We start from the raw sequence: 12533 nt of genomic DNA on the forward strand, positions 1-12533 counted from the left end.
GCTTATATCGCGAGGGAGGGGACCCACTCACCCTTACCTGTGTGACGTCAATGCATCATTTGATTTCTTAATTAAAACTGCATTAAATTTGGCGCCATATTGTTTATAACATGTTCTGGACTCAAGTGTGCCGTTTTCAAACGGAAATTTCACCATTTTGAAGCGGCAAATCGAAAGAATAACTTCTAAGAAGCACTCGACATTTCAAACGGTGGAAATTGGTTAGTTCATGGCGAAGGAATCGTGCTTTGTTTGACAGTCTTAGACCACGACGCGAGACTGAAAAGAGGTCAATGAGAAGCTTATGTTATCGTAATGGAATTCCAAAAATTTCCGGTAAAAGTCTGAGTCGCGTAACACAATGGAAACAACGTAACGCGATCGTCTTGACTCAAACTATTCCATTCGCAAGGATAGATTTATCAATCGGCGAAGCATACAGTTGGAATAAATGAATCAGCCCCAGCATCACGCGTAATGCCAGTGTAGCAGGCATCTTGTTTTTTTTTTCTTCGTCGTAGCTACAAATCGGTACATTAATTTATTCATTAAACCCTCCCCTCTCCTACTCGGGATATATTGTTCTGATTGTCTTCAACAACAGCAGGCTAATCAAAATCCATTCTTGTTGTTTATATCGCTAGGGAGGGGACCCACTCACCCTTACCTGTGTGACGTCAACGCACATTTGATTTCTTCATTAAAACTGCATTAAATTGTGGCGCCATATTGTTTATAACATATTCTGGACTCAACTGTGCCGTTTTCAAACAGCAATTTCACCATTTTGAAGCGGCAAATCGAAAGAATAACTTCTAAGAAGCACTCGACATTTAAAACGGTGGAAATTGGTGAGTTCACGGCAAACGAATCATGCTTTGTTTGACAGTCTTAGACCACGACGCGAGACTGAAAAGAGGTCATTCAGAAGCTTACGTTATCGTAATAGAATTTCACAAATTTCCGGTGAAAGTCTAAGTTGCGTAACACAAGGGAAACAACATAACGCGATCGTCGTGACTCAAACTATTCCATTAGCAAGGATAGTTTTATCAATCGGCGAAGCATACAGTTGGAATAAATGAATCAGCCCCAGCATCACGCGTAATGCCAGTATAGCAGGCATCTTGTTTGCTCTTAATATTCACTTCTTTTCTTTTCTTGTAGGAGAGCCCACCCCTTGTTCGCAATTCCCCTCTTGTTGCTGGTGCAATAACTTGGTCAAGAGCTCTACTGAAGAAGATTGAAGATCCCATGAAAATCTTTAAAGAGAACAAGTTCATAACAACATATCGAGTGAGAAACTACACTAGGATGATTCTGAAATATACTTTATGTCCTTCAAAATCACCCACCCTTGAATAATTGCCCCCTCCCCTTCATAATAGTTATCATCCTCACCATCATCACCTTCATTATCATGGTGTCATAATCATCATGCTGATACTTAAGGCACGTTTCTTTGGGAAAAATCCTAATCCTTATTTTTCATCCAAGATCACTTGGATTATGGTGCATCAAAGGTACCGACGAATCCTTTCCCAAAGAAATGCCTCCTTAGCCAGAATGTAGCCCCATGAGCAAGGATAAAAATGATTGGTTTTGTCTTGGTCAGTCAATATTTGATTGGAATGCTCCAGGTTGCTTTACATGATCTGATTATGACATTTTTTGTTCAACCAGGATTTTGGTCGAATTGTAAAGTTTTACAACCGCATTGCTACGGCTCTGGTGAAATTTGAGAACCTCTGGCTCAGCTTGTGGAAGTCTCGTGTTGACAGCGCATGCAGTGGTTTGAAGGTTTCGCTGCTTGCTTATCATCCAGAAACAAGACAACTGCTGGTCAATGCTGATGGCAGGTAACACCTTGATCAAAACATTAATTTGTTTAAAGAGTTTATTTATAATGTACATGCATAAAGACATGCTGTTGAATCCTTTTGTTTGCTTGATATTAAATTATGGTATTGCTTAAGTGCACTTTTTCAAGACTGGAACACCTGAACAGTAATCGAGGACCTATATGACTTTGTATTATACGGTATTATATTTCTTTTGATGAAGATATTTCTAACTCAATCTCTTTTTGCTCTTCCAACCAAAGCTTAAATAATATATACTATGTGTCACTCTGAATGATTTCCAGGAATGCAGAGCATGTCTTTTCTCTCAATAGACTCAGTAAATTTGGAAAGTTTGTTTGACATGGTTTGCCAACTTGAACAGCACTTCATCACATCATTATCACTTGGTCATTGCATCTTTATCACTGAATTCAATGTGTGGTAGTCTACACAAAATTGCTGGTTGCCCTTAGGTTTACTGAAAACATCAATGCAAAATCACTTGCTGCCCTTAGGCTTACTGACAGTATCACAAGGGATGACCATAGGAATTCAGATAACTGTTTTGGTTCTATCTTTTTATTAGAACTGATTTTGGAATGTGATTCTATATTTATTCCTTCACATCCATTGCTTGATGTCATCCATGTCCTGGGTCTTCCAAGGTTTCCTCTTCTGTCCAGTTTTCTTGAATACATAATTTAAATTATGTACACCACCTAACCCTAGAGCAGTGAAAATAATAATCCTGGTTGCTTTCTATTTCAAGTTTTACATGTTATTTTGTTGTTATATTTTCAACATTTTTGCAGGCTTCTAGAATTAATTCATGAAAGCAAATCATTGATGAGAATGGGAATACAACTACCTGAAAGTGCCATGGAGGTTCTAAAACAGGTATGTGCAGACTGGGTCATGCTAATGTGAGATCATTTAAAATGTGGCTAAATGTAATTTTATTCAAGGTTAAAGTCAACACAATGCTGTTTAGTGGTCACCTCTCTCTTTGCAGCTCGGGGGCAACCTTTGAGCTCTCTGCTGGAGGTGCCTCATGGTTCGCTTTGCATTTGCTTGCTTGCTGGCCTGTGAGAAAGGTCATTTTGCTTGCTTTATTTTCCAGCCTCTTTCCTCTCCGCCCTCCCTTTGGTAATTATCGGGTCTGGTAAGTATTCCACTAATTGCGTTCAGTGTGATGGTGCCTTTGGTGGTGACCGCCTGCAGGATTGCCATGGATACCTTCTTCCCTGTGCCTGATTGCTGCCTGGCTCTGCCAACCATTTAGGCACCAGCTCCCAAGCTCATCTATTGTTGATGAGTTTACTTTAATGAAGTTTTGATAAAACGTGATTAATTTCTAGAAGAAGAGAAGGGCGGAATCATTAAAATAATGCTCCAGTTTTGTTAGCAATCACCCCACCAGTGCACAGAAACTAGTGTTAATCAGGTTTGGTCGAAGCTGACTGGGATGGAAATGGATTGCAACTTGAAATAAATTGGGCAGTTTTTTTACATTCTTCCTGTGTATCTTGGATAAGTCACTGAAACGTAATTATGGTTTGTTCTTCCTTGATGACTGACTTGACTTATTCCCTGCTACTCCCCGTGGAGCATAGGTCCATGGAAACTGCAGCCCGCCATCTCAATCTGTTTTGGGCTAGCGTTTCAAGCTCCCTTCAGGTATAGCCTGCCTTGCACACCTCGTTGTCTACTGTTCTCTTCCAGGTGTTCCTGGGGCGATCTTGACTTCTCTTACCCTGTGGGTTCCATCTCAGTGCATGCCTGATGATATTGCTTGTTGGTTTTCTGAGCGTGTGCCCGATACAACCCCCACTTACGCCTTCTTATCTGGGTGTCAATTCTCTCCTCTTCAGCTCTTTTCCACAGTTCTTCGTTCCTTATGACATCTGGCCAGTGGATGCCCATGATGGACCTCAGGCATCTGTTGACAAAGGACTGGAGGTTTCTTTGGTTGCCCTCCATGTCTCTAAACCATAAAGGAGGACAGACTTCACGTTGGTGTTGAATATCCTTAACTTGGTCTTTCCGGATATCACCTTTGATCTCCGTACAGGCCTCAGTATTGCAATAACAGTTCTTGCCTTCCCAATCCTTGCCAGTATGTCCCGATCAGACCCACCATCCTTGCTGATGTTGTTGCCAAGGTATGTGAAGTCCTCCACTTCATCGATTGCTTCCCCATCCAGCTTGATGTTATCTACATTCCTGGTCTTAACCCCCATCACCTTTGTCTTGGATTTGCTGATCCTAAGGCCGGTGTTCGCTGAGATCTTTGCAAGCCGCGTTACCTTGGCTTGCATGCCCTGATGGTCATGGGAGAGGAGGGCAATGTTGTCGGCGAAGTCCAGATTTACCAGACGGGTTGTGAGGGTCCAACTGTATGCCATCACCATTTGCCTCTGTCGTGCGCCCCATTATCCAGTTGATGGATAACAGAAACAGAAAGGGCGACAACAGGCATCCCTGGCGCACTCCTGTTAGCATTTCAAACAGCCCAGAAAGTACTACATCGTGGCTAACTCAACAGGTGCATTTCTCATAGCTCTTCTGTATGAGAATATATTTCTCAGGGATGCCATAGTGACATAACAGTTCCCACAACACTACCCTATCAATGCTGTCAAAAACCTTCTCATTTTCCACAAAGGCCACAAACATGGGAGAGTTCCACTCAAGAGACAATGATCCTCAAGGTGGCTATGTGATCCGTACATGACCTTCCTTCCGGAACCCAGCCTGTTCATCTCGCAAATGGTCATCCACCTCTGCTTTCAGTCTCTCCAGGATTATCCTGTTCAATACTTTTCAAGCAGTTGATAACATCATGATGCCTCTCCAGTTCTTGCACTCCTTCAGATCTCTCTTCTCCGGGAGCTTGATCAAATATCCTTCTTTCCAGTCATCTGGTATCTCATTTGTTTCCCAGATCTTACCAAAGAGGTTGTATAACACCTCAGCCAAGGTTTTTCAGGTCTGCCTTGATGGCTTCTGGTGGTATGTCCTCTGGACCAGCTGCCTTTCCATTCTTCAGATGTCTGATGGCTCTCTTGACCTCCTCTTTACTTGGTCTGCTCTCATCAACCTCCAAAAGTGTGTCGGCATGTGCTTTGTCTGGAATCTCGCTCGGCGGTGGTCTGTTCAGGAGTTCCCAGAAGAGGTCTGCCCACCTTTTACGCTGCTCCTCTTGGTCGGTGAGCAATTCTCCACTCTTGGCTCTGACAGGTCTGTCTGGGATCTTTTTAGCACCTGCCAGTGTTCTTGTGATGGAATAGAGCTCTTTCATGCCACCCTTGCTTGCTGCTTCCTCTGCTTGTTTAGTGAGACTGTCTACGAAGTTCCATCTGTCTTTTCTAATGCTTCGTTTGACCTGCTTGTTGGCTTTGTAGGATTTGGACTGAGCGTCTGCTTTCCTGACTCTCGTTTTGCTATGATTCAACACTCCTTTGCCTTTTTCCTGACTTTAATCTTGTTCAGTGTATCCACACTTGCATAAGCCCTGTGCTGTTTGGACTTCCTTCCCAAAGTCTCCTGACACGTCTCCCTCCATGTGTCTTTTATACCCTGCCACAATTGGTTAACTACTGTTTGGTCCTTCCCCTCACTCAGGTGTTCCTCGTTTTCTTACAGACTTGCTCACACCTGGTACTTGTTGGAGATGGTGAGCTGGAACCTCTTCTTTGTCTCCTCCACCCTCAGCATCTCGATGTTGTATTTGTAACTTGTCTTCTTTCGGCCAGTGTTGAAGTTCTTCAGTTTCAACCGGCATCTGCCCATGAGAAGGTGATGATCTGAAGCTACGTCTGCCCCTCTCTTTACTCTGATATCCAACAGCGACCTTCTGAACCTGGATGACACACAGATGTGGTCAATCTGGTTCTCAGTCCAGTTGTCTGGAGAAACCCAAGTCACCTTGTGGACCTTTTTGTGTGGGAAAACACTTCCTATCCCTTAATATTTTCCTGCTGGTGCTCTAAGAGTGATTTGATGTTAGAATATAGGTTCCAATGTGTCAATGTACCATGAAAAAATCAAAGAATAAAGTCCTTTGTTAAATGTTAATTTGGAACAGTTTTGACCAAAATACAGCAAAATCCCAACCTATCAAGTAAAAATAACCTTGTTGTAGAACACTCTTGTTTTACATGTATTTGTTACTCATTTGTAAATGCCTGTTAACATGCCTTTTTCTTCAGGAGCAACGCCTTAAGATGTATAAGCAGTCACTGGAGCTTGTTCTTCAGGATTACTACAGAGTGTGCCAAGAAGTACCACCACCCTTGTACAAGCTGCTTACTCCGCACATGGAGTCTGTGTTGCATTATCTTCAACCTGGTGTCTCCACTCTAAACTGGAGCAGTATGAACATTGATGCTTATTTACACCAGGTGCATTCTGCAAATGCCAGGCTCAAAGATGTTGTGGACAGTGTAAAAGAGGTTGTCTCTGAAGGCATCGAGAAGAAGATTGATGAAATCAGAAGAGTGATCCTGTTTGACAAAAAGTTGGCAACATCTCGTGTGTGGAATGTGGACAAATTTGTTGAGGAAGAAAGTAAGGCAGTGTCTCAGCAAGGACGCAGATTGCATGAGATGGTAAAGGAAGTGGAGAATTCTTTACAGGTAACAAAATGGCTCACATATTTGTGACCTTCAGTGCAGTTAAGTGCAATTTTGTGAATGTATTTAACAACAAACAGCACTAGTGACAGCCATGTAGTCAACTGTAACGGACAAAAATCATTGTGGGTTGAACGTCTTCAAGGTTCGTTACATATTTTGGGACTCTATGTGTACTCTTGTCTGTTTCCTGTGATGTGCAGGTCCATGGGTTGCTTGACCAATAGTATTTGTAGCCATACTCCTGTCTCCCATTAATGTGGCTACAATGCATTAAAGCTTCTGGAACTCCTTGATGCAATTGTTGATATATAACAACATATGACATGATGAAAAGTTGGAGGGGGGAGGGGGCAGGGATGGCAAAGTGGCAAGGGCACTTCCCTCCCATCAATGTGCATCAGTGGTAAGAAGTATTTTGGTATTTTGGTGACTGTGACGTAAGACAAAGATCTTACTAAAGAAGACCTCACCACATGTGAAGGCTCTGAAAGAACCTCAGTCTCAATATGTTGTACGTTTTTAAGTGTTAACCCTTCTTAAGACTTAAGGTAGAGATCAAATAGAGGTATGATCTCTCATGAAGCTGTAGAACTGTCCAGGAGGGCTTTTCCTAAAAACGTGTGGTATCCATTATAATTATAGTGCTCTTATAGCTTAATTCTTGGTAAGAACTTTGATTTTGACTTTGGAATTCAGAGTCTAGGGCTAGTCCTAGTACAGTGGTAAGAGCACTCACCTTCCACTATTGTGGCCTGGGTGGAAATACTTCACTAGGCTTGAAATATTTCATCACATATATTTCCATTGTGCATAGCATTATGCCACACATTGACATTTCAATCCTAGCAGTATGCAGGATGTTTGTCCCATGACTCTAGTTTAATGACCTTAGCTCCCACGAGTCTCCTGTAGCTCAGTGGTAGAGCATCCAAACTAGTAATTAGAAGGTCTTAGCTTTGTTTGACAGGATGTTTGTCCTATGAACCTAGTTTAATGGCCTTAGCTCCCACTAGTCTCCTGTAGCTCAGTGGTAGAGCATCCGAACTAGTAGTTGGAAGGTCTTAGGTTGAACTCCTGAGAGGAACACTCAGATTTCCTTATACCGAGTATGCCTGTGTCATTGACTGAATAATAAAAATACATCATTCTCACTTGTGTAATGTTACTGACTGCCAGTGTGTATCTCATATCATGATACCGTTGTTTGTACCCAGCAATTTGTAGCTTGCTTTCACTTTGTAGGAAGTCATTGCTATTGCAAATCAGCGTCGTATTTCCTCGCCTGCAAGCCCTCTGATCACCCCAACACCAAGTATGAGTCATGGTCTGGACAAACCTGGTCCGGTACTGACTCCCCGTCTCACCAGGATTGGCACAATCATGTCGTCTGCTCCTGGGACAAGAGCAGCAACAGCTGTGAGTGGTCTGACTGATGAGTCAGTCATTGGCGACATCTTTGGCTACTACTGTAGTCTTGTTTATCAAGCTGTCTTGGAGTGCACTGTTTCTTCTCTTTCCATAATTGGTGACTGTGTCAAGCCACCGGGCAGAATGCAGAGTGGAATTGAAGTTGAAAGCTGGAAGTCATCCAGGTTCGTAGCAAAATACAGAAACAGAAAAAAAAACATAATAGAAGAATTGATGTGATTCATTACTTGTTATACTAGTGAATATGGTACGTAACTTACTTTGTTAACATTTGCATAAGCGAGACTTAATTTGATTAATAAATTGTAGGGCCCCGGGGCAAAAGAGTGTAAGTCGCTGATTTGGTCTTGTATTCCAAATTTATCTGAATGTGCTCTAATTTGGCACACACACAGACTCATTCTTGTGTCAGAAACAGTTCCATATTTTGTGATTTCAGGGCCCAAATTTGCCCACCAAGCTTATGATTTTAGCCTAAACATGGAACCAACTGTTAAGTGATGTTTAAAATAATTTCTTTTCTTCTTTTCTTAAAGGTGAACAAAAGTTCTAAAAAAATGTGATAACAAGTCTGTAGGCATTACTTTGGCTAAGAGAGTTGCTATCACAGCAGAACTGTTGTTTAACATTTGAAACACATGAATAATATTAACTTTGTGTTCTTCTAGCCTAATTTGTGATTAGTAATTGATTCAATTTGTGAAGTGGAATCCAGAGTCCAAGTGCCATCTAGTATCTACTGTATTGTATCTTGTGCATGTCTAGGTCTTCACTGGATGCGTTGTCTGAAGAGGGATCTGAGATTGGTGATTATGCTGAGTCTTTAACCTCTCAGTTTTCTGATTGGAATACTACCAATCTGGAGGGATTACTGCAGTTTGAAGTAGATGTGCAATTCAATATCCCAGACATTGTGATCAAGCCTTCTCTTCAGACGATACAGGATGGAGTTCAGCTTGTTGCAGCACATTTAGTTGATGTCTCAAAGACAATCATGTGGTGGGCAGCTGATGTAAATGAATCTTTCCATCGCTCCATAGCTCAAGATCAGCAAGTCAACAATTCAATAGAAGAACTCTCTTCTTCAGTTACAAGTATTATTTTCTTTATAGTTTACAGTTCTTTACTTTTAACATCCATCTAACATTGTAAATATCCATTGATATTTGCGACATGGTGCTTACTTTTCTGTTGAATGCATTCACACACTAAAATCTACTGACGGAGATAATTTTTTACAAGTTATCTACTTGAACGCACAGTGGGAAAATTGTTTACAGGTCATTGGGTTAAGCCTCAATGAATGTTGCTGTTAAAATTGTTAAATTATGTTGCCATTGTTGGTTTCGTTGCTAAAATCTTGACCTATCATACATGTTACGCAGTGATTATTACTGTAAATATGTGACTTATTTTATTTACTTGTTTTAGAGACTTAATAGGACGTTTGTATCCTATTGGACACTAAATTACTTACTTACTTACCTACTTACTTACTTACTTACTTACTGACTGACTGACTGACTGACTGACTGACTTACTTACTTTAATGCTTTGGTAAAAATACTTCATTTCATACTCCTTGCTCTATCTCATCAACAAAACCTCCACTTTTCTCTTTCAAACCACTTTTGAAAGGCCTCCAACAAACAGTTGAAAGGCAGCTGTTCAAGTTCCGTCGCTACGACTTTTTATGGAAGGATGACATGCACGCTCTCTATCAAGCTTTCGTTGAAAGCGATCCTGGAACAACTATGTTTAAACTTGAGGTAGAGAAGCTGCAGTCAATAGAGCAAGATGTCCTGGAGATTCCTGGTAGACTGACGGTTGGCTCAGTGTGTTTGAACACTTCACCAATCAAAGACTCATTGCATGGATTTGCAGTGGCCTGGAAAATGAGATATTCTACTCAACTACATGAGGAAGCTAAGGTTTGTTAGGCTGCTGTGACTTTTCAGAGCTTGAAACTTTGTATCTTATGGCCCTGGGTCCTCTTTAATGAGATTCCCTTGTGAAATGAGTATCTTTTTCACCCTATTAACATTTAATGTTAGAAATTTGTAGTATTAAAATAAAGGTTCATCAAGAGTGGAGCCATTGAAAATGAATTGTTCATCATAAAGATGTTCAAAACATTGTCGTCATTCATCTGGACAAGAAAGGCCTTGAAACCAGGCGTGGCAAAATCACAATTGTTTTCTGTAGGTAATGTATTAAACCCTGAAGATGTTTGAAAATTGGATGAAACACTCTTTCAAGTGTTTGATATACAGGTAGCTTCTCAAACCTTAAATAATTCTTGAAGTAATTTAAGCAAAACATTCACTAAATTTTATGGCAATTAAGATCACATTTCAAAACCTCATTCACAGTAGTGATTCCCTTTGTTTTGTCTTCGTCAATTATTAATGAATTTTGTAATCTTAAACCACAAGTGTATACAACATGTTTGTTTTGTTTGTTTCAGATTGAACTTGACAAGATTGTCACTCACAGGAATAGCATCTACGAACGTCTGTCACAGCCAGTCGTCACTTTGGATGAACTCAACAGTGCCTTTCAACTTCTTCAAGAACTGGGTGACATGGAGAACACTATTGATGACATCTATCTACCTGTGGAGAATATATATGCAAAGTTAAGGTACTGGCACATATTTCACCTGTATGCCCAAAACTGAGCAAATAACAGTTGATGAAAAGAATATTTTTGTTGAACAGAAAAAAAGCCAGGTTATGATGTTGCCTATTGTTTGCAAATATTTTTTTTGTTTGAAATCATTCAGTAGTACTGACTGATATAAAATTTCATCTAAGTATTTCTATTCATAAAAACTCAAAACTAGCCCAAAAAATTGAATGTCTCAGCTGTGGCATCTAAGCCACCATTGGCATTTTTATGTACAAGATACAGTGTAGTGTTATTTTTCTTTTTGCAAACAATTTTAATCAATGTTCATTTTGTAGTTCTGCCCATTACATTGCTGCATGTTAACCAAAATAAAATGACCACATATTTTCTGCTTTGCAGGGAGTACAATTTGTGTTTACCGCGAAGGGAAGTAGAAGAAGTTGACAATCTGCGTGATGAGTGGATCAAATTAATGGAACTAGCTGAAAGAGTAAGTCAATGTTCCTAACTAAAGATGAATTTTAATATACAAATAAATATAAAAAATAAAGCTTGTTGTTCTTGAGTTATCAGACAGTTGGTTTTGGTTTTGATGTTGCATCTTTTTGTTAAAGATTCTGTTTTTAATCATTGTAGGTTAGAGATGAGCTGTTAGTTCAAAAGCGAGGAATGTTTGAACAAGAGCTTGACAAAGAAGTCAAGGTAAGGATAAAGATTTTTGAAAGAAGAATAATTCATGCCCTTGGTTTGTGGACTTACAGTCATTTCAACAGTGGCATACACTTGGCAAAGTTGGCTAGACTTATTTTATTTGCCACTTTTATCATATGATAAGGGAAATAGCGACAATTTGGATAAGTGAACTAATGAAGAAATGTTCTTAAGTCAAAATAGAATCAGGAAAAAAAAACACTGAGTCCTGCCAACTGGAGTCAAACATGATGTTGGATGCTTAACCATTGAGTTACGGGGGAAGACTCAATGAGGCAATTATCCTTATAAATAGACAGCTTTATGTCACGACTTTCCTGCATACATTTTTGCCTTCGCTTTCAAGCTAGATTATGTGGGACTCTTGGTGAGCAAGGCCACATAACTGGTTCAATTTTTTTTACTTGCCTTCAGAAACTTCATGATCATAATTTTGAGAGAATTCTGACAGTACATGGATCAGGGTCAAATATGAAAATATTTAGCATTTATTTGTGACTATTACTCTTCCAAGGTGAAATATGTACTTGCGGTCAACAACGCTTTTTCATTTTTGTCACTTAGTCATTAAATTTTAGTCAGTGGGAAAATTTAATCTGATGTAATATATCAAACACGAGAAGTTGTGTCGAGTTTTTTAAATGACTTTGAGGTGTTTGGATATCTGATGAAACACACTTTTAAGTGTTTGATGTGGCTTCTCAAATGATCAATAATTCTTGGAGAAATTCAAGGCTAAAGTTGGCAAAATTTTATGGTTATAAGGAAGACATACCCAAACTATGGTTACAGTGGTGATTTTCTTTATTTTCTCTTGATGAATAAATAATTATTAAAATGAGTTTGAGAACTTAATTTTCTTTTGCAGGCATTTGTTGTGAATGTGATTCAGTTCCGGAACAGCTTTGACTCACAAGGCCCAGGGGTTCCAGGAGTCCGACCAGCAGAGGCTGTAGCACGTCTTCATGACTTCCAACAACGCTACACTCAGTTTGAAGCCAAACGAAAAACACTTGATTCTGTTCAGCTTCTCTTTGGTATTGTTCCAACACCTTTTCCTGAACTGGATAAAACAGGAGAGGTACAATAATGGAATTAAAGATGAATTAAAAGAAACCATAAAACTAACACTAACTATACTTATATAAAAAGAAAGTATCCATCTAAAGATTTCTTAAAAAGTGCCCTACAGTCAATCTGTCTGATAGTTAAAGGTAAAGAATTAAAGACTGAAGCTCCTAAAAAGTAAAAACTCTGAGAAGCAAACTTGATTTTCACTTTT

At 39.8% G+C, this 12533-nt stretch overlaps 1 protein-coding gene across 1 annotated transcript in view; it reads left to right on the forward strand.

The window, feature by feature from the left end:
* Window positions 1-12533, forward strand: part of LOC146466535 (dynein axonemal heavy chain 8-like) — a 109027-nt gene that overhangs the window by 15027 nt on the left and 81467 nt on the right. Inside the window, exons 9-19 of the mRNA XM_085127027.1 lie at window positions 1168-1296; window positions 1684-1859; window positions 2657-2741; window positions 6056-6481; window positions 7724-8073; window positions 8675-9003; window positions 9548-9840; window positions 10377-10552; window positions 10940-11030; window positions 11177-11242; window positions 12120-12332. Of these exons, the coding sequence (XP_084983153.1) occupies window positions 1168-1296; window positions 1684-1859; window positions 2657-2741; window positions 6056-6481; window positions 7724-8073; window positions 8675-9003; window positions 9548-9840; window positions 10377-10552; window positions 10940-11030; window positions 11177-11242; window positions 12120-12332 (2334 nt within the window). The remainder of the gene's footprint in view (window positions 1-1167; window positions 1297-1683; window positions 1860-2656; window positions 2742-6055; window positions 6482-7723; window positions 8074-8674; window positions 9004-9547; window positions 9841-10376; window positions 10553-10939; window positions 11031-11176; window positions 11243-12119; window positions 12333-12533) is intronic.

Source organism: Pavona decussata, unplaced genomic scaffold, assembly GCF_977016875.1.
Source record: "Pavona decussata unplaced genomic scaffold, jaPavDecu1.1 SCAFFOLD_143, whole genome shotgun sequence".
NCBI lineage: Eukaryota > Metazoa > Cnidaria > Anthozoa > Scleractinia > Agariciidae > Pavona > Pavona decussata.